The sequence below is a fragment of the Nomascus leucogenys genome, chromosome X (assembly GCF_006542625.1).
Source record: "Nomascus leucogenys isolate Asia chromosome X, Asia_NLE_v1, whole genome shotgun sequence".
In the NCBI taxonomy this organism is placed as follows: domain Eukaryota; kingdom Metazoa; phylum Chordata; class Mammalia; order Primates; family Hylobatidae; genus Nomascus; species Nomascus leucogenys.
In genome coordinates, this window is record NC_044406.1 from 33084910 (window position 1) to 33106028 (window position 21119).

General features: G+C 36.2%; 1 protein-coding gene across 10 annotated transcripts in view; it reads left to right on the forward strand.

Moving 5' to 3' along the window:
• Positions 1-21119, forward strand: part of ARHGEF9 (Cdc42 guanine nucleotide exchange factor 9) — a 152523-nt gene that overhangs the window by 89705 nt on the left and 41699 nt on the right. For all 10 annotated transcript variants that reach the window (XM_012500961.2, XM_030806664.1, XM_030806660.1 and 7 more), the window contains exon 5: positions 17803-18035. In XM_012500961.2, the coding sequence (XP_012356415.1) occupies positions 17803-18035 (233 nt within the window). The remainder of the gene's footprint in view (positions 1-17802; positions 18036-21119) is intronic.

The window sequence follows — 21119 nt, forward strand, 5'->3', positions numbered from 1 at the left end:
TCATCTGGAATGTGAGGTTACACTGTATGATCTCTCTGGTTCTTTGACATCATCTGAGTCTCATTCACAGGTGACCTAGTTGTTTTGACAGCACGTTTCTCCTTTTAATAAAGTATTTATTTTTAAAGATTTAATATGTGCACATAATATAAAATTCAAATGATACACAAAAGCATGCAGCTAAAAATAAGCCTTCTTGGAAATATTCCTGCTTTACTTATGAGACTCTGTGTTGGGGTGGGTTCCCTAAGATCACACTTATGTTTAGTGATTTGGACTCAGAATATGGTTATATTGAATATGGTTTAGGACTCAGAATATGGTTATACTCATAGCTATGATTTATTATAGCAAAATGATTCGAAGTAAAATCAGCAAAAGGAAAAGGCACATGGGGCAAAGTGCAGAGGAAACAAGGCACAAGCTTTCAGGAGTCCATCCCCCAATGGAGTCACACAGGATGCACATAAATCCCCTAGGAATGAGTTGGGAGAACACATATAAAATGTTGTCTGCCAAGAAAACTCATTAGAGACTCAGTCTCCAAGGTTCTTATTGTGGGCTCATCATGTAGACACCTTCTGCCTAGTGTATACTAAAATTACAGACTCCCAGAAGGAAAGCAGGTATTTAGCATAAACCACATTGTTTGTACAGGCAGTCTGGACACAGTGAGCCACTCTTATCAGGCAATAGTGGGGGAACCCTCTTGAGAACCAAGTTTCAAGATGCCAGTCAAGGGGAAATATTTCCAGCAGGTTTTTCTGAGAATAGCAATTTCAGGCCTGATATGATAACTCTTATCTGTATGGTGTGTATACTCATTCAGCCATTCTAGAAAGCACCTGGGTAGTATTTATAAATGTTAAGGATGTGTATGACCTGCTGGTTCCATTCCTGAATGTATATTCCAGAGAAACTCTCACAGAAGTCCACAAGGGAGCACATACAAGGCTGTTGTTGATTGCAAGGCAGTGTCATATGTGTTGGAATACCATTGGAAGCAACCTAGGTATTTATCACCAGGGAGATATATAAGTGGATGGGGTTCGCTTATTGTGAGGGATTATGTAGCAACAAACAGAAGACTAGATGTACGTACCTTATAGCAACATATATCAGAAACATAGTATTGAATGGGGAAAGTAGAATATAGAATAGTGGTTCTCAATTGGGGGCTGCCCTGTACATTGTAGGATGTTTAACAGCATTCCTGGTCTCTAGCCACTAGATGTCTGTAGCAATGCCTTGCTACACAGTTGTGACAACCAAAAATGTCTCCAGACATTGACAAATGTCCCCTGGGGGCAAAAAAGAATCACTTATGTTTTGAAATGATAACATACTTTTACCTTTAATCTGTTAATGCAGTGAATTTGGATTGAATGATTTCCATATGTGAAATGAACACTGTATTACTGGGATAGACCCCACTTAAACCCCGTGTGTTATCTATTTTGATGTATTATTTTTCCTTTTAAAAATTAATTGTTTACCCTTTTATTAGTTCTAGAATTTCATTTTTATCAGCTTTACTTAGATATAATTTATATACAATAAGATTCATTCATTTTAAGTGATTTTAAGTGTATACTTTAAGGAGTTTTAACAAATGTATACAGTTGTGTAACCACCATGATAATCAAAATATAGGACATTTCTATAACTCCACAAAGTCCTCTTATCTAGACATTGCAAACAATCTGTGCCCCTACTCCTGGCTACTGGCAAACATTGATCTCCTTTTTATTTGAAATTTTGCTTTTTCTAGAATGTCATATATGTGAAATCATACAGTATATAATCATTTGTGTTTAGCTTCTTTCATTTAACATAATGCCTTTGATATCCATCCATGTTGTTGCATATATCTTTCGTTTATCCCTTTTTATTGCTTAGTAGCACTCCATTGCATGGATGTACCACCTATTCACAAATTAATGGATATTTGGGTTGTTTCCAGTTTTGAACTCTAATGCATAAAGCTGCTATGAACATTCTAGTACAGTATTTTTTGAGAATATATGTTTTCATTTTTCTTGGATAAGGCCTTTGAGGGTTAGGGTTGCTAGGTCACATGGTAGATTTTTAACTTATTAGATAATGCCAAACTATTTTCCAAAGTTTCTATACCATTTTGCATTTTCACTACTAATACGTAAGAGTTGTAGTTACTCCACATGGTCATCAACACTTGATATTATCAGTGTTTTTTTGTTTTTGGAGACAGAGTCTTGCTTTGTTACCCAGGCTGGAGTGCAGTGATGCAATCTTGGCTTATAGCAACCTCTGCCTCCCAGGTTCAAGCAATTCTCCTGCCTCACTGTCCCAAGTAGCTGGGATTACAGGCATGTGCCATTACACCCAGCTAATTTTTGTCTTTTTAGTAGAGATGGGGTTTCACCATGTTGGCCAGGCTGGTCTCAAACTCCTTACCTCAAGTGATCTTCCCACCTGTGCTGACTGGGATTACAAGCATGAGCCATCGTGCCTGGCCAGTCACTATTTTTTTTTTTTTTTAATTTTAGCCATTCTAACATGTAGGTGTGTAGTGGTATCTCACTGTAATTTTAATTTGCATTTCCAATGGATAGTGATGTTGAGCATTTTTTTCGTGTGTTTATTTGCCATCTATATAAAAACTGGTGAAGTGTCTGCTCATGTATTTTTCCCATTTTAAGTGTATTGTTTGTTTTCTTATTGTTTAGCTTTGAGAGTTCTTTTTTATTAAAAATTAATACGTAATAATTTTACTTATTTATGGGGTACATGTGTTTTTTTTTTTTTTTTTTTTTGAGATGGAGTCTCACTCTGTGATGCAGGCTGGAGTGCAGTGGTGCTATCTCAGCTCGCTGCAACTTCTGCCTCCTGGGTTCCAGCAATTCTCCTGCCTCAACCTCCTGAGTAGCTGGGATTACAGGCATGTGCTACCACACCCAGCTAATTTTTGCAGTTTTTTAGTAGAGATGGGGTTTCACCATATTAGCTAGGCTGGTCTGGAACTCCTGACCTCGTGATCCACCCGCCTTGGCCTCCCAAAGTGCTAGGACTACATGTGGTGTTTTGATACATGAATACAATGTGTAATGATTAAATCAGGGTAATTGGGATAGCCATCATCTCAAACATTTATCATTTATTTGTGTTGGGGGCATTCCAGATCTTCTAGCTATTTTGAAACAAGCAATTAATTATCGTTAACTACAATTGTTTTTATAATTATAACTATTCTGAAATATACCATTAATTATTGTTAACTGCTGTGATATCAAACACTAGAACTTATTTCTTCTGTAACTGTAGTTTTATACCCATTAACCAACCTCTCTTCATCCTTCTCTCCCCACAACCTTCCTAACTTCTGGTAACTACTACTATACTGTCCACCTCCATGAGATCAACTTTTATAGCCGCTACTCACATATGAGTGAAAACATATGATATTTGTCCTTCTGTGCCTGGCTTATTTCAATTGACATAATGTCTTCCAGTTCCATCCATGTTGCTGCAAATGACAGGATTTTCTTTTTATAGCTCAATGATATTCCATTGTGTATATATAGCACATGTTCTTCATCCATTGATCCATCAGTGGGCACTTAGGTTGATTCCATATCTTGGCTATTTTGAATAGTGCTGTGATAAACAAGGGAGTGCAAATATCTCTTCTGACATATTGATTTTTCTTCTTTTGGCTATATACAATATATACCCAGCAGTAGGATTGCTAGATCATATGGTACTTCTATGTTTAGTTTTCCATACCATTTTCCATAATGGCTGTACTAATTTACATTCCGATCAGCAGTGTATGAGAGTTCTCTGTTCTCTGCATCCTCTTCAGCATTTGTTATTTTTTGTCTTTTTGGTAATAACCATTCTAACTGGGGTGAGATGATATGTCCTTGTGATTTTGATTTGCATTTCCCTGATGATTAATGATGTTGGGCATTTTTCATATACCTATTGGCCATTTGTATGTCTTCTTTTAAGAAATGTCTGTTTAGAGCATTTGCCCACTTTTAAATCAGATTATTTGTGTTTTTTTTTTGCTATTGAGTTGAGTCACATATATTTTGGCTATTAATGTTTTGTTAGATGGATAGTTTGCAGATATTTTCTCTCATTCTGTATGTTGTCACTTCACTCTGTTGATTGTTTCCTTTGCTGTGCAGAAGCTTTTTAGCTTGATATAATCCCATTTGAGTATTTCTGCTTTTGTTATCTGTGCTTTAGAGGTATTACTCAATAGAGTCTTTGTGCATATCAATGACCTGAGGCATTTTTCCAATGTTTTATTCTAGTAGTTTTATAGTTTCAAGTCTTACGTTTAAGTCGTTCATCCATTTTGATTTTATTTTTTCATATGGTGAGAGATAGGATCTAGTTTTATTCTTTTGCATATGGACATCCAGTTTGTCCAAGACCATAAATTGAAGAGCCTGTCCTTTCTCCAATATGTGTTCTTGGTGTCTTTACTGAAAATGAATTGGCTGTAAATGCATGGGTATATTTTGGGATTCTCTATTCTGTTCAATTGGTCTGTGTGTTTGTTTTTATTTCAGTACCATGTTTTTTTGGTTACTATAGCTTCATAGTGTATTTTGAAGTTAGGTAGTGTGATGCCTCAAGCTTTGTTCTTTTTGCTCAGGATTGCTTTGGCTATTCTGGGTCTTTTGTGGGTCCACATGAACCTCAGGATTTTTTTCCCATTTCTATGGTGAATGTCATTGGTATTTTGATAGAGATTGCATTTAATTTGTAGATTGCTTTTGGTAGTATATTTTAACAATATTAATTCAACAATATTAATTTAATATTAATTAATTGCATTTAATCTATAGGTTGCTTTAGGCAGTACATTTTAACAATATTAATTCTTCCCATCCATCAATATGGGATATGTTTCCCTTTTTGTGTGTAGTTGTCAATTTTTTTCAGCAGTGCTTTTTAGTTTTTATTTTAGAGATCTTTCACTTCTGTGGTTAAATTTATTCTGATTTTTTTGTAGCTATTTTAAATGGGATTGCTTTTTTGGTTTCTTTTTCAGATTGTTCACTATTGGCAAAAAGAAATGCACCTGCTTTTTGTATGTTGATTTTGTATCCTGCAACTTTATTGAATTTGTTGATCATTTCCAGCATTTTGTGTGTGTATGTAGTCTTTAGGTTTTTCTAAATATAAGATTATATCATCTGCTAACAAGGATAATTTGATTTCTTCCTTTTCAATATGGATACCCTTTATTTCATTCTCTTGCCTAAATTGCTCTGGCTAGGACATGCAGTACTACGCTGAACAACAGTGGTAAAAGTGGGCATTCTTGTCTTGGTCTAGATCTTGGAGTACAGGCTTTTGATGTTTTTTTCCTGTTCAGTATGATGATAGCTGTGGGTTTGTGATATATGGCTTTTATTATTTTGATGCATGTTCCTTCTGTACCCAGTTTGTTGTCTTTTTGTCATGGAGGGATCTTGAATTTTATGAAATGCTTTTTCAGCATCTATTGAAGGGATCATATGGGTTTTGTCCTTGATTCTGTTAATGTAATGTATCACATTTATTTATTTGCATATGTTGAACCAAACTTTTGTCCCTGGGATGAGACCCACTTGATCATCATGAGTGATCTTTTTAATGTGTTGTTTAATCCAGTTTGCTAGTATTTTGTTTGGAATTTTTGCATCTGTGTAATATTGGCCTGTAGTTTTCTTTTTTTGACCTGTTTTTGTCTGGTTTGGGTACCAGGGTAATGCTGGCCTCATAGAATGAGTTTGAAGTATTCCTCCTCTTTACTTTTTTGAAATAATTTGCATAGAATTGGTATCAGTTCTTTTTTAAATGTTTGGTGGAATTCAGCAGTGAAACCATAAGGTCCTTGGCTTTTCTTTGATGAGACACTTTTTATTACTGTTTTGATCTTGTTACTTGTTATTGGTTTGTTCAGGTTTTCTATTTATTCATGGTTCAATCTTGGTACGTCGTATGTATCCAGGAATTTATCCATTTCTTCTAGGTTTTCCAATTTGTTTGCCTGTAGTTGTTCATATTCTCTGTAATGATCCTCTGTATTTTTGTGGTATCAGTTATATTCTCCCTTTTCACCTCTGATTTTATTTATTTGGGTATTCTTTTTTTCTTAGTCTAGCTAAAGATTTGTTGATTTTGTGTATCTTTTCAAAAGAACAACTTTTCATTTCATTGATCTTTTGTATTTTTCAGCCTTAATTTCATTTATTTCTGCTCTGGTGTTTGTTATTTATTTCCTTCTACTAGCTTTGGGTTTGGTTTGTTCTTGCCTTCCTAATTCTTTGCAGTGACTTGCTAGATTATTTATTTGAAGACTTTTTTTTTTATGAAAGCTTTTATTGCCATACATTTTCCTCTTTGTACTGCTTTTGCTGTATTTCATAGGCTTTACTATCTTGTGTTTTCATTTTCATTTGTTTTGAGAAATTTCTATTTTTTAAAAGAATTTTGTTATTTACCCACTGATTATTCAGGAGCAATGTATTTAATTTTGGTGTATTTGTACAGTTTCTTAAGTGCTCTTGTTACTGATTTCTAGTGTTATTTCATTGTGGTCAGAAAAGACTCTTGATATTAATTTGACTTTTTAAAATTTGTTGAGACTTGTTTATGGCCTAACATATGGCCTATTTTCAAGACTGTTCTATATGCTGATGAAAAAAATGTGTAGTCTCCAGCAGTTGGATGATATGTTCTGTTATTTTCAGTTACGTACATCTGGTCTATAGTACAACTGAAATCCAGTATTTCTTTGTTGATATCTTGTCTGGATAATCTGTTCATTGCTGAAAGTGAGTGTTGAAGTTCCCTATTATTATGGTGTTGTAGTCTATCTCTCTGTTTAAATCTACTAATATTTGTTGTATATATTTGGGTGCTCCAGTGTTGGGTGCATGCAAATTTATGATTGTTAAATCCTCTAGGTGAATTGACCCATTTATTATTATATAATGACATTCTTTGTCTCTTCTTACAGTTTTTGACCTGAAGTCTATTTCGTATGATATATGTGTAGCCACTGCTGCTCTTTTGTGGTTTCTGTTTATATGCAGTATCTTTTTCCGTCCCTTCACTTTTAGTCTATATGTGTCTTATTCACTAGAAATTCACTTAAAGAAGTGAACTTCTTGTAGGCAGCATATAGTTGGATGCTGTTTTTTTTAATCTATTCAGCCACTCTCTTTTAATTGGAGAATTTAGTCCCATTTACATTCAATGTTATTTTTGAAAGGTAAGGACTTACTACTGTCATTTTGTTAGTATTTTCTGATTGTTTTATAACTCCTCTCTTCCATTATTTTACTACTATCTTCCTTTGTTGTTTAGTGATTTTTCTCTGGTGGTATGTATTAATTATTTGCTTTTGTTAGTGTATCTTTTACAGGTTTTTGCTTTGAAGTTACTATGGGGCTTAGAACATCCTATAAACTGATGACAACTTAACTTTGATCAAAAGAAAAATTAAAAACTAAAATCTTTACAATTTAAGTCCATTACTTCCCCATTTTAACTTTTTGTTGTCTCAATTTACATCTTTTTATATTGCCTATCCCTTAATAAATTGCCTTTTTTTTTTTTTTTTTTTTTTTTTGAGATGGAGTCTTGCTCTGTCTCCCAGGCTGGAGTGCAGTGGCACAATCTCGGCTCACTGCAACCTCTGCCTCTCGAGTTCAAGCGATTCTCCTACCTCAGCCTCCTGAGTAGCTGGGATTATAGGCACATGCCACCACACCCAGCTAATTTTTGTATTTTTTAGTATAGATGGAGTTTCACCATGTTGGCCAGGCTGACCTTAATAAGTTGTCATTATTTTTGATAGATTTTTTTCAGTCTTCATACTAAAGCTATGAACGGTTTACACACCACAGTTCAGTATTTGTCTGCATAGTTTATTCTGAATTTGTCTATACACGTTTACCAGTTTATTTTATAACTTCAGATGTTTTCTTGATACATATTAGTGTTCTTTTAAGATTGAACAACTGACTTTAGCAGTTCATGTAAGACAAATCTTCTGTTGATGAATTCCCTCAGCTTCTGTCTGGGAAAGTCTGTATCTCTCCTTCATGTTTGAAGGATGGCTCTGCTGGGCACAGTATGGGAGGGTTTTTTTTTTTTTTTTTTTCATTCAATACTTTGAGTATGTTGCTCCCGTCCCTCCTGCCCTGCAGGACTTACACTGAAAACTCTGTTACCAGAGGAATTGAAACTCCTTTATATGTTATTTGCTTCTTTTCTCTTGCTGCTTTTAAGATTCCCCTCTTTGTCTGTTACCTTTGAGAGTTTGATTATTATATGCCTTAGGGTAATCTTATTTAGATTGAACATGTTTGGTGGTCTTTAACCCTGTACCTGGATATTTATATATTTCTCTAGGTTTGGAAAAGTCTCTGTTATTATTACTTTGAATAAGCTTTCTACCTTTTGTTCTTTCTCAACATCCTCTTTAAAGCCAGTGACCCTTTGGCTTGCTCTTTTGAGGCTATCCCCTAGATCTTGTTGGCGTTCTTCATTTTTCTCATTATTTTTTCTCTTCCTATTGTGTATTTTCAAATAGTCTTAGAGCTCACCGGTTCTTTCTTCTGCTTGATCAATTCTGTTGTTGAGACCATCCCATGTATTTTTCAGTTTGACTATTGTATTTCTTAGCTCTAGGATTTCTGTTTAATTTTTTAAAATTTCAATTTCATTGTTAAATTTCTGTAATACATTTCTGAATTGCTTTTCTGTGTTATATTGGCATTTTCTGAGTTTCCTGAAAATTGCTATTCTGCATTCTTGATCTGAGAGCTCACACAACATCATCTCATTAGGGTCAGTCACTGGCTCCTTATTTTGTCTATTTGGGAATGTCATGGTTTCCTTTTTGCTCTTTCTATGGATATATGTCTGTGCATTTGCATTGAAGGATTAGTTCTTTATTCCAGTCTTCACTGTCTGGCTTGGTTTGGTCTTTCAGAAGTATGTCTGTCTAGAGGTTTTGTGCAGAGTGACTATTTACTTCCCTTAGCCTGAGATCACTGCCTCCTTTTCAACACTAGATGGCACCCTGAACCCAGATTTGACATAGTCTTTCTCAAGTTCAAAGTGCTACTCATCCTGGATGGGGAGGAATCCCAAAGATACCCCAGCTCTGTGGGAATGCTGGATGGAGGTTTGTTCCCAGAGGACTGATGAAGTGTGCTTCCTGCAACGTGATGCTGTTAAACAGCCTTTCTGATTTGGTGTCTTTTTTGAGGTCAGATGAAGGGAAGCTGGAGTTTCATGCACTGGGTGTTGCTAACCCCACCCCCACCCTCTAACTCTAGCTGCCTTTGGGATTTTTTACTCTGCAGGCATTCAAGAGGCTTCTTACAGGTTGAGGCAGGAATAATTTTTCTGAAAAGGAATCTAAGATGATGGAGAAGCTAGCTGTCCACTTTTATTTTTTCCAGTATAGGAACCTTGATTTTGAGGGTGCCTTTCTACACAGTGCCTGGCAGCTTGGGGAAGGAGCTATTTTACCTTTTGCTTGCAGTTTTTCAGTTTGCTGTGGCCTCTGGGATTGTCACAACTTCAGTGATTGAGTTCTGGAATATTCCTTTTGATAATCTTGGCAGTGGCTAGTTCTTTTTGGTTTTCTGTGGAGGAGAGTAAAGCTACATATACTGTGCTATTTTGGTGACATTCTCAGTTATGAGAATTATATATTTTGTTAACAAGTCCTTTGTCAGATAAGTTATTTGCAGACATTATATCCCAGTCTGTGGCTTAGCCTTTCATTTTCTTAACTGTGTCTTTTCTAAGTTGTGCATATTTATAGAGTATGTGAGAGATTTTTAACATATGTATAATGCATAGTGATCAAGTTGAGTTTTAGGGTACAATGCATTTTTTTAAGTATAGTCATCCTACTCTGCTATTGAACATTGAATGTATTCCTTCTATCTTATGTTTGTGCGCTTTAACCCACTTATCTTCATGTTCTCCCTTCTCACCCGCTCACACTTCCCTGTCTCTGTTATTTTTCCACCCTCTACCTCCATGTGTTCAAATCTTTTAGCACCCCCAAATAAATGAGAACATGTGATATTTGTCTTTTTGTGCCTGGCTTATTTCACTTAAGACAGTGACCTCTAGTTTCATCTATGTTGATGCAAATGACATAATTTCATTCTTTTTATGGCTGAATACCATTCCATTGTGTAGAAGTACCATATTTTCTTTATCCATTCATTTGTTGATGGACACTTAGATTGATTCCTTATCTTTGCTATTATGAATGGTGCTGCGGTAAACATGCAGGTGTAAGTATTCCTTCGATATAATGACTTATTTTCTTTAAGTCAATACACAGTAATGGGATTGCTGGATTGAATGGTAATTCGATTTTTAGTTTTAAGAGTATCTTTTGAAAAGCATAAACTTAATTTTATTGAAATCCGGTTTATTGCTTTATTTTATTTTATGGGTCACGTTTTTGTTTCCTACTTTCTTTGCCTATCTCAAAATCATAACGATTTTCTACTTTTTTAAAAATAGAAGTTATATAGTTTTATTTTTTACATTTAGGCCTAGATCCCTTTTGTGGTAATTTTTATATATGGCACAAAATACAGATCAAGGTTAATTGGTTTCTGTATGGATATTTGTTAAAAAATACTGATTCCCCGATTGAATTGCCTGGGCACCTTTGTCAAAAATTAATTAAGGATATATGTGCAGATCTATTTTTAGGTACACTCTTCTGTTCTAGTGATCTATATGACTATTTTTGTAATAGTAACCCACTTTCGTGATTAATATAGGTTCATAGCAAGTCTTTAAATCAGATAGCATAACTCCTCCAACTTAGTTCTTTTTCAAAACAGTTTTAGCTATTTTAGGTTATTTGTATTTCTATATAAATTTAAGAATAATCTTGCCAAATTTTACCAAAAACAAGCAAACAAAAACCCTATCAGTGTTTTGGTTGGGATTGCATTAAATCTGTGGATCAGTTTTGGGAACATTGATATGATGAATCTTCAGATCCATGAACATTTAACTGTTTATTTCGATTTTTTTGTGATTTCTCCCAGGATTGTTTTCTAGTTTTCATTGTATGATTTTGACCTTTTAAAATTTGATTGTTTTAAAAAATATTTAAGGTATAAATTTAAGATGTACAATGTGATGTTTTGATATAAATGATGAAATGATGACTACAGTCAAACAGATTAACATATCATCTCACATAGTTATATTTTGTGGTAATAGTATCTAAAATCTACTCTCTTAGCAAATTTCCAGTGTATAATACAATATTGTTGACTCTAGTCCCCATACTGTAGGTTAGATCTCTAGACTTTTCCTACATAACTACAACTTTGTGCCCTTTGACTTATATCTTCCCATTTTCTCCCACCGCCTCACCTCTGGTCACCACCATCCTAATCTGTTTCTATGTATTCATTTTTTTTCCTTTTGATTCCACATATAAGTGAAATCATGCAGTAGTTTTCTTTCTGTGACTGGATTATTTCATGTAGCTTAATGTCCTCTAGGTTCCTCCATGTTGTGACAAATGACATGATCTCCTTCCCTCCTTCCTTTTAAAGTCTGAATAATAATTCTATTCTGTGTCTCTGTATGTATATGTAATATATATATATATAAATTAAAATAGCGGTAATTTATTAAAATATAGGCAACATATTACGTATACATATACACCCGACAGTTTCTTTACCCATTTATCCATTAATGGACACTTTGTTTGCTTCCACATCTTGGCTATTGTTAATAATACTGCAATGAACATGGGAGTGCAGATATCTTTACAAGGTGGTGGTGAGTGCATTTCCTTTGGGCATATACTCAAAAGAGGGATTACTGGATAATTTGATAATTCTATTTTTAATTTCTTTGGGAACATCTTAAAGGTATTATTTTCCACAGTGGCTACTGTACCAATATATATTCCTACTAACAGTGTACAAGGGTCTCCTTTTCTCTAAACCCTTGTCAACATGTGTTATGTCTATCTTTTTGATAATATCCATCCTAATAAATGCTAGGTTATTTCTCATTGTGGTTTTGATATGCATTTTCCTGATGATTAATGATGTTGAGCGTCATCATATACCTATTGGCTATTTTTATGTCTTTTTTGGAGGAATGTCTATTCAAATTCTTTGCTCATTTCTTAATTAGTTTATTTGTTTATTTGGTTTTTTGCTGTGAAGTGATGTGAGTTCCTTATATATTTTGAATATTAACCACTTATCAGACATACAGTTTGCAAATATTTTCACTCAGTCTATAGGCTACCTTTGCATGTTGTTGGTTTTTTTTTCTGCATAGAAGCTTTTTAATTTGATGCAGTCCTACTTGTTTCTTTTTGCTTTTGTTGCCTGTGCTTTTGGTGTCATATAAAAAAGCACAGCAGTAGTGCTTTTAGTAGTTTTATTATTTCAGCTCTTATGTTTCAGTCTCTTATGCATTTTGAGTTGATTTTTTGTGTATGGTGTAAAATATGGGCCCAATTTTATTCTTTTGCATATAGATATCCAGTTTTTCCAACAACATTTATTGAAGAGACTATACTTTCCCCATTGTGTCCTGTTGGTGCTCTTGTCAAAAATTAGTTCACTGTATTTGCTTGGGTTTATTTCTGGACTCTCTATTCTATTACATTTTGGTTTATTTCTGGACTCTCTATTCTATTACATTGGTATATCTGTTTTTATGCTAGTACCATACTGTTTTGATTTCCATAGTTTTCTAATATTGTTTGAAATCAAAGAGTGTGATGCCTCCAAATTTATTTTTATTTCTCAGAGTTACTTTGGCTATTAAGGGTCTATTTTGGTTCCATAGAAATTTTATATATGTTTTTGTCTATTTCCATGAAAAATGCCATTGGAACTTAGATAGCAGTTGTGTTGAATCTCTATGTCGCTTTGAGTAGTAGGGACATTTTCACAATATTGGTTCTTCCAATCCTTGCACATGGGAAATCTTCCTATTTCTTTGTGTCTTCTTCCGTTTCTTTCATCAGGGTGTTTTGGTTTTCTGTACACAGATCTTTCACCTTCTTGAATAAATGTATTCCTTAAGTATTTCATTTTTGATGGTATCATAAATATGATTTTTAAAAATTTCTTTTTTTGATACATCATTATAGGTATAAAGAGTGCAACTGACTTTTGTACACTGTTTTTTTTTTTTTTTTGTATCCTGCATCTTTACTGAATTCATTTATTAGTTCTAGCAGGTTTTTTTTTTTTTTTTAATTTTTGGGGGGAGTCTTTTGGGCTTTCTATATATATAATCATCTTATCTCCAAATAGGGCTAGTTTACTTCTGATCCAATTTGGATGCCTTTTATTTATTTTTCTTATCTGATTGCCATGGTGAGTATTTCTAGTACTATTTTGAATAAAATTGGCAAGGGTGGGCATCCTTTCCTTATACCAGATCTTAGAGGAAGAGCTTTCCATTTTTCACCATTGATTATGATGTTACCTGTGGGCCTCTCATAAATGGCCTTTCTTATGTTGAGGAAATTTTTAATATTAATACCTAATTTGTGAAGATATTTTATCCTGAAAGGATGTTGAACTTTGTGAAAGCTTTTTCCACATCTATCGAAATAACCGTGTGGTTTTTAAATTATTCCTTTTGCTAATGTAATGTATCACAATAATTGATTTGGATTTGTTAAGCCGTGCTTGCATCCTAGGGATAAATCCCACTTGGTCATGATGTATGATCTTTTTGATATGTTACTGAATTTGGTTAGCTACTGTTTTATTGAGAATCTTTGTACCTATGATCATTAGTGATACTGGCTTATAGTTTTCTTCTTCTTTTTTTTTTTTTTTTTTTTTTTTTTTTTTTTGACAGAGTCTCGCTCTGTCGCCCAGGCTGGAGTGCAGTGGCGCGATCTTGGCTTACTGCAAGCTCCACCTCCTGGGTTCACGCCATTCTCCTGCCTCAGCCTCCCAAGTAGCTGGGACTACAGGCACCCGCCACCACGCCCAGCTAATTTTTTTTGTATTTTTAGTAGAGACGGGGTTTCACCATGTTAGCCAGGATGGTCTCGATCTCCTGACCTTGTGATCCACCCACCTCGGCCTCCCAAAGTGCTGGGATTATAGGCATGAGCCACCACGCCTGGCCCTTTTCTTGTATTTCTGTCTGACTTTAGAATCATTTGGGAGTATTCCCTTTAGTTTATTTATTTATTTATTTATTTATTTTTTGAAGCGTTTAAGAGGGATTGCTACTAATTCTTATCTGAGTATTTGGTAGAATTCAGCTGTGAAGCCATCTGGTCCTGGGATTTTTTGTTGTTAGGAGATTTTAAATGACTACTTCAATCTCTTTATTTGTTAATGTTCAGGCTCTCTATTTCTTCTTGATTCAATCTTGGCAGGTTTTATATTTCTAGGAATATATTCATTTCCTCTGGTATTTCCAAGTTGTTGTCATATAATTGTTCATAATAGTCCCTTGTAATCCTTTTCATCTCTGAGACATCTTTTGTAATATCTTCATGTTCATTTCTAATTTTATTTACCTATATTCTCTTTTTCTCTAAAAACCAAGTCTTAGCTTTGTTGATTTTATTCCCTAAGTTTTTCTGTTCTCTGATTTATATCTGCTTTGATCTTTTATTTTTTCCCTTCTGCTTTCTTTGAGTCTACTTTGTTCTTCTTTTTCTAGTTCCTTGAGGTGGAATATCAGATTGTTTATTTCTGATTTTTTTAATGCTATCAACGTCCCTCTTAGAACTTTTTTTGCTGCATCCCAAAGGTTTTGGTATGTTGTGCTTTCGATTTCATTTGTCTCAAGATATTTTTAAATTTCCCTTTTGATTTTTTCTTTGGCCCATTTGTTATTCAGGGATATGTTGTTTAATTTCTACTGATTTAAGAATGTTCTAGTTTTCTTCCTGTTACCGACTTGTAGTTTTATATCATCATGGCCAGAAAAGATACTTGATATGATGTCGATCTTCTTAAATTTGCTAAGACTTATTTTGTGGTATAACATGTCATCTATTCTGGGCAATATTCCATGTATGCTTTAGAATTTGTGTGATAGCCTGTCTGCGTGGGTCAGCTTTGGTAACACGTGGTAGTGAGACTAGAATCCCTAGTTTGGGACCCTAGGGCTGTTTGCAGGTGCATGCATGGTAGCTGTGCTGGGTCACTGGGCCAGAGCATCCAAGGAGGCAGTACTTGCTTAAGTACCTAGAGAATGTAAAGGCTCCTGTGCTGAGTCCCTTGGCCAAGGCACCTGTGGTAGGAGTAGCTCAGGCAGCTCTGGGCATGGGGGAGGGAAAGCTCTGGTGGATCAGGGATCTGGAGAATGTGAAAGCTGTTGGCCTGCATCACCCCTTCCCACTGGGCTATAGTAACCACAGCAGCAGTTGGGCAGCTCTGGGTGGCTCCAGGAAGTACAGAAGAAGAAGGGACATGGCTCAGGCACGTTTGTTGTTGTTGTTGTTGTTGTTGTTGTTTGTTTGTTTTTTCTCCTAAAACTGAGAAGGAAGAAAAAACAACCCATGGACCCTTAGCAGTATAAGCTGTAGGGCGTCTGCTGGTACTGTACTAGCAGTTGGTTTTCTCAGCAGCAAAAACTGAAAAAGCTTCTGGGGTCTGTGACTGTGAACACTGAAGAATCTTGAGAGGTAAAATCTACGGGAGGTACCCAGTGGCTATGAGGGCTGTTGAGGTCCTTGACAGAGAGGCCTACTGGGGCCCTGTGCCAAGCAGGCCATGGCAGATCACTGCGACTCCTACTACTTTGCTGATACTGATATAACCAATCCCTATTCTTTGCTCTCTGCTGTCTCCAGACATCTAGGCTGTATCTGTCTTCTGAGAGATCTGGGTGGGATGAAGCTGAAGCTGGTCATTAGGGCAGTGTCCCATAAAGCTGGGGAAGCTGGTTGTACACTCCTGTCTCCTCCCTGTATGTAGGACATAAGATCCAAGGAGTTTCCGTTCCATAATGAGCAGTACCAGCTATGGGGATGGGGTGATGCAGGCAAAATGAAACTGTTTTTCCTGCTCGTTTTGTGTATTTGTTTTCTGACTTTTTCTTTCACTATATTGCTGTGGCTTCTTAAGTGGACCACTAAGCTCTTCCAGAATTATTTTTTGTTCATGGATAGCTACCAAATTGTTGTTGTTTGCTGAAGAAAGGAAGGCTGATATTTCCTACTCTGCCATCTTACTGACATCCTCTCCTAAAAGTTGATTTCTAAGTATTTAAAATTTTTTCAGCTGCTATTGTAAATGGTATTTTAAAATGTCAATTTCCTATAGTCTATTACTATTAAACAGGAATATGGTTGATTTTTGTACATTGACTTTGTGTCCTGACACATTACTAAATTCACTAATTGGTACAAGTATTTTTTTGTAGATTTCTTAGGATTTTATGCATATACAATTATGTCATCTCTGAAAAAAAGAGTTTTATTTCTTCTTTTTTCAGTCTATATTCTATTTCCTTTTTTATCTTATTTCACTGGCCAGGATATACAGTACAGTGTTAACTAGAAATGGTAAGAACAGGCACCTTTGTCTTGTTTTGATCTTAGGGGCAAGCATTCAATATTTTACCAAGTAATTAGCTTAACGTTTTTCATGGGTACCCTTTATTACATTGTAGTAGTTTCTTTCTATTTCTAGTTTGCTGATGTCTTTGTCATAAATTTATTTTCTCAAATGCTTATTCAGCATTATTGAAATGATCATGTAATTTTTCTCGTTTAATCTGTCAATGTGGTGAATTGGATTGGGATAAGTCTGTCCTGGTCATGGTATATTATTCTTTTTATGTGCTATTTTGCTTGTTTTTCAACCCTTATATAACAACTCCATCTTGATTTTTTTGTTGATCAATTTCTATTGCCTATTGTTTCTCTTGGGTTTTATAAATATTTTCTATTCTAATGTATCAGGTTATCTTTTATTAAGTACTTGTCAATATATAATAAAAATTATAGAGTTTTTTAAAAACTTTACTTGGAATTAATTTCAAACTTATGGAAAGGTTGAAAAATAAGAACCATACAAAAAATACCCAGATTCCCCTGTTGTTAACATTTTACCATTTTTTCTTATCACTTGAGTGTGCCCTCCCTCTCTCTCCTGACTCTCTCCTTTTCCCCTCTCTTTATATACATATTTGTATGTCCGTACATACATACACACACACTCATACGTTTTTTGCTCAGCCATTAGTGTTTAACTTGCATACATCTTAGATTCCTTACCTCTAAACACTTCATCACATTGTGTTTCCTTAGGGACATTTTATGGAGATAATATCAGGCTCTGGATTATGTGATTCCTTCAAACAGATATTTATTTATATTTTTAGCTTTTCCAGCTACTCTCAGTGGCAGGGTTTGTCTGCAACAACTTAGTCTGTCATTGCCAGAAGTAAAGTCACTGATCTCTTGCTTTTTGTGATCCAGTCCCAGAGTTTTATTGCCATGCTGTGTTTCACTCTTATTAGGGCCAGTGTTCCCTCATTACCCTTCTTTTACAGAATGTCCCTACTATTCCTATTTACTCATTTTTCTATAAGAACTTTACAGTCAGTTTGTCTTGTTACTGAATAATTTGTTTTGATATTTATTAGTAAATTATAAATCAATTTAAGAATAATTGACTTCATTATCATTTTAATATTTCTGCCTAAGAATATGATCTGTCTTTCATTACTTCAAGACTTCTTTTGGGGTCCTCGGTAGCCTTTTCCTTTCCTTTTTTTCTTTTCCCACAGCAAGATGGATTCTGGATATACTCTGAGTATTGTAACAACCACCTGGATGCTTGCATGGAGCTCTCCAAACTGATGAAGGACAGCCGCTACCAGCACTTCTTTGAGGCCTGTCGCCTCTTGCAGCAGATGATTGACATTGCTATCGATGGTTTCCTTTTGACTCCAGTGCAGAAGATCTGCAAGTATCCCTTACAGTTGGCTGAGCTCCTAAAGTATACTGCCCAAGACCACAGGTAAGGGATTGAGGGAGGCAGGAGTGAATGAGGGAACTTCCTCTATCTGTTGGTTCTCATTGAGAATACATGTCCTTTTGCCCTTTCTGAGCTTCTGTTAACTTATCTACAAAACAGGATGATACATTCTTGATTGCCTCATAGCCAACAGGGTACAGAAGGCAGAGCTATCACTGGCTTTGTTACTCACACAAAAGGAGGGTCCAGTGCCACTATATTTGAGTTAAAATCTGAAATCTGCCTAGGGCTCCAGAACCACTAAAGCATATAAGATATGATTTCTTAGAGAAGCAACATCAATTCAAAAATGAACTCAAAGATGTAAACCAAACCAACTGGCCCACACCCATGCCTAATGCATCTGGGTCTGAAAGTTAGCCCCAAGGAGACCAAGCAATGGAGCTAAATCATACTTGTGGACTGATAATATTCACTAGGTAAATTATATATGGCATAATTCATCTTAAAAGTTCCAGAAAAAAGTTTTTAAGCATAGCTCAAAGCTATGTTAGTTTCTTAGGCCAAAACAACCTCAGAGCTTTTTGGGGGTTTGGTGGGCACCAAAAAGATAGGACATTCGCCTGGGATTTGCCATTTCTGTGCACTTTCACCTTGTGACGGGAACTCCTGCTTCAAAGTCCTCTTGCCATCTAGGTCCCTGATTCCCTCTTCTCTCACCCCTTGCGCTCCAGAGTGACAGTAGAGTAGCTCAGGCAGTGTCAGGCTACATCAATTTCTGCCCTTTCTCAGAGTGACCTGTTGGACCCAGCACAACTCCCACGACATGGACAACCCCTTTTGGCAGGTCTCAGGAATCTGTATTAAGATGATGGCTCCTGCCATGCATGTCAAGAGTAGCTTGGATTTGAAGGCAGTTAAAGGCTGATGCCAGCTTGGAAGCTTAGTAAGATAGGTGTTCAGATAGGTAGGGCTGAAATACAGGCAGTCAGAATGGCCCCTGAGGGAGAAGATTAGATGAAGAATGATAAATAGAGAAGAATACTGACTTTGCTTACAGATGATTGACATAATTCCCTTCCCTACCTTCCTTAAGTTGATGAGAATGAAGACTGCATGTAAAAGGGAGGCTAGCTGACATGTCTGGAAGTAGAAAATCTTGGTTCTGTTGCTCTCCCCAATAAGAGGCTGGGCCCAGACCTCATCTGAGGGCTTTGACCAGGGTTAGGCTGGACCACAGCTATTCCTTTCTTCTCCCACCGACGGCTAAAACTAGTAGGACAGGTTAGAGATGGGCACATTCCCCCTCTACCCATTTTGAGAAAGGCAGCCAGCTAAAAATGGCAAAAATAGGCAGTATGGGACACTGACAGTGAGGAATCCATGGCTGGGTAGTCTTGGTGTAGAGGAAATGAACATTCTCATGCCAGGACTGCCCAGTAGAACTTTCTGCAACAATGCAAATAGTCTATATTTGTGTTATTCAATATAGTAGTTACCAACCACATATGACTATTTGAGTACTAAGAAACATAGCTAGTGCAACTGAGGAACTAAATTTTAAATTTTACTTAATTTGATTAAATATGGCTAATAGCTACCGTGTTGGACAGTACAGCTCTGTGCTTTACTTCCAAGAAAGTGGCTTAGAGCACTGATCTCCTCAAATCAGAGAAAGGAAAGGTACAGGGGCAGAAAATGGGTCCAAAGAGCAGGAGCACTCACTTATGTTAGCAGCTTCTGTGCTGCAGTCTTCCCTTCTGTCACCACTCTACTTCCTTCTAAGTGTCAGGCTCAGACATCTTGCCAAGGAGAAACTTCGGTGATGTCACAGAGCCCAAAAGATCCCCATACATTGGAGCAACTAACTGTAAAAGAATGAAATGTAACAGAAACAAATGTAGAGTGTTTCCATTGGGTCTAAGATAAGAAATAAATAGCTCACGGACAGACTGAGAGAGATACACCTTCTAGAGTGTGTTTTGAAGAGACTCAGGAAGTGTTAGTTGGCCATAAGCTCAATATGGGTCAGCAATGGGATCCAGAAGAAAAACTGATAATAACTAACATTCATTGAGGCTCAGAATAAAGACTTTTCTAACATATTTGTCTTGAGACAGAATAGACTGGTTAGGAAGTATAGTGAAAAGCCTTTCACTGGAGGTGATAATGTAACATTGTTTGAAAGCCATGGCTCTGACAGGTGTGCAGATCACAGATTGGAGTGAGGGATGTGAGCTAGGAGGAGGTACTACATAGGATCTGCCCTGGCAATTAGAAGTCCCTTTCCTCTGCCTTTCTTTGGTCTATCAGCCCACTATTCAGTGTTGTGGGTGTGCAGTTGTGCAGTTGTGCAAAGATGTGTGGTTGTTGCACATCTATTTTTTTCTCCTTCCTTTTTTAAAAAATGGTACTGAGAGATTGAGCAGACTAATGACCACAAGGCATTTTCAGTTTCTCTAAGGAAAGGTGTTAACACTGAACTGTAATGCATCCTCTTGTCTTCTCAAGTTCATTTTTGCCCCTACTGAATGGCTGAGATCTCACTATCAATCTGCCTTTCCCAAGAGCCATTTGATTGGAAATCAGAAAAGAACAGCAGAAAAAAACTGGACAGGGTATGTAACTCTCAACACGTCTGCTATCCAGAGTCCCAGGATGTGAGGCCAAGGGTTACACTTCTGAGACTAGGGGTTTTAAGAGGCATCCCATGTGATGTCTCTACTGCAGAAATGTTTGATTTGTAATAATAATACTGCTAACATTTGTTATATGCCAAGAGTAAAATAGTTTACATGGATGATTGTATTTAATTTATGAAACCTTCAATAAACTATACTTTTCCCCATTTTACAGATGAGGAAATTGAATTGAGTCAATGAGAGAGGGAGTGAGGCTTGCCAAAGGCCACACTGCTAGTCAGTGAGAAGAACTGGCATTTGATCCCACAAAGTCTGGCTTCAGACTTTGTGTTCTTACCCACTGTGCTACATTCTGTTTCTATATTGTGCAAAAGCAAACGTGAGGATGATATTTCACGGTGATTTTGGGCAGAAGCTCCATAGAAATAGATGATGGAAGAGATGGTAAGGTGGTCTATACTGTGTCATGTGTGAGGCTCCCTTC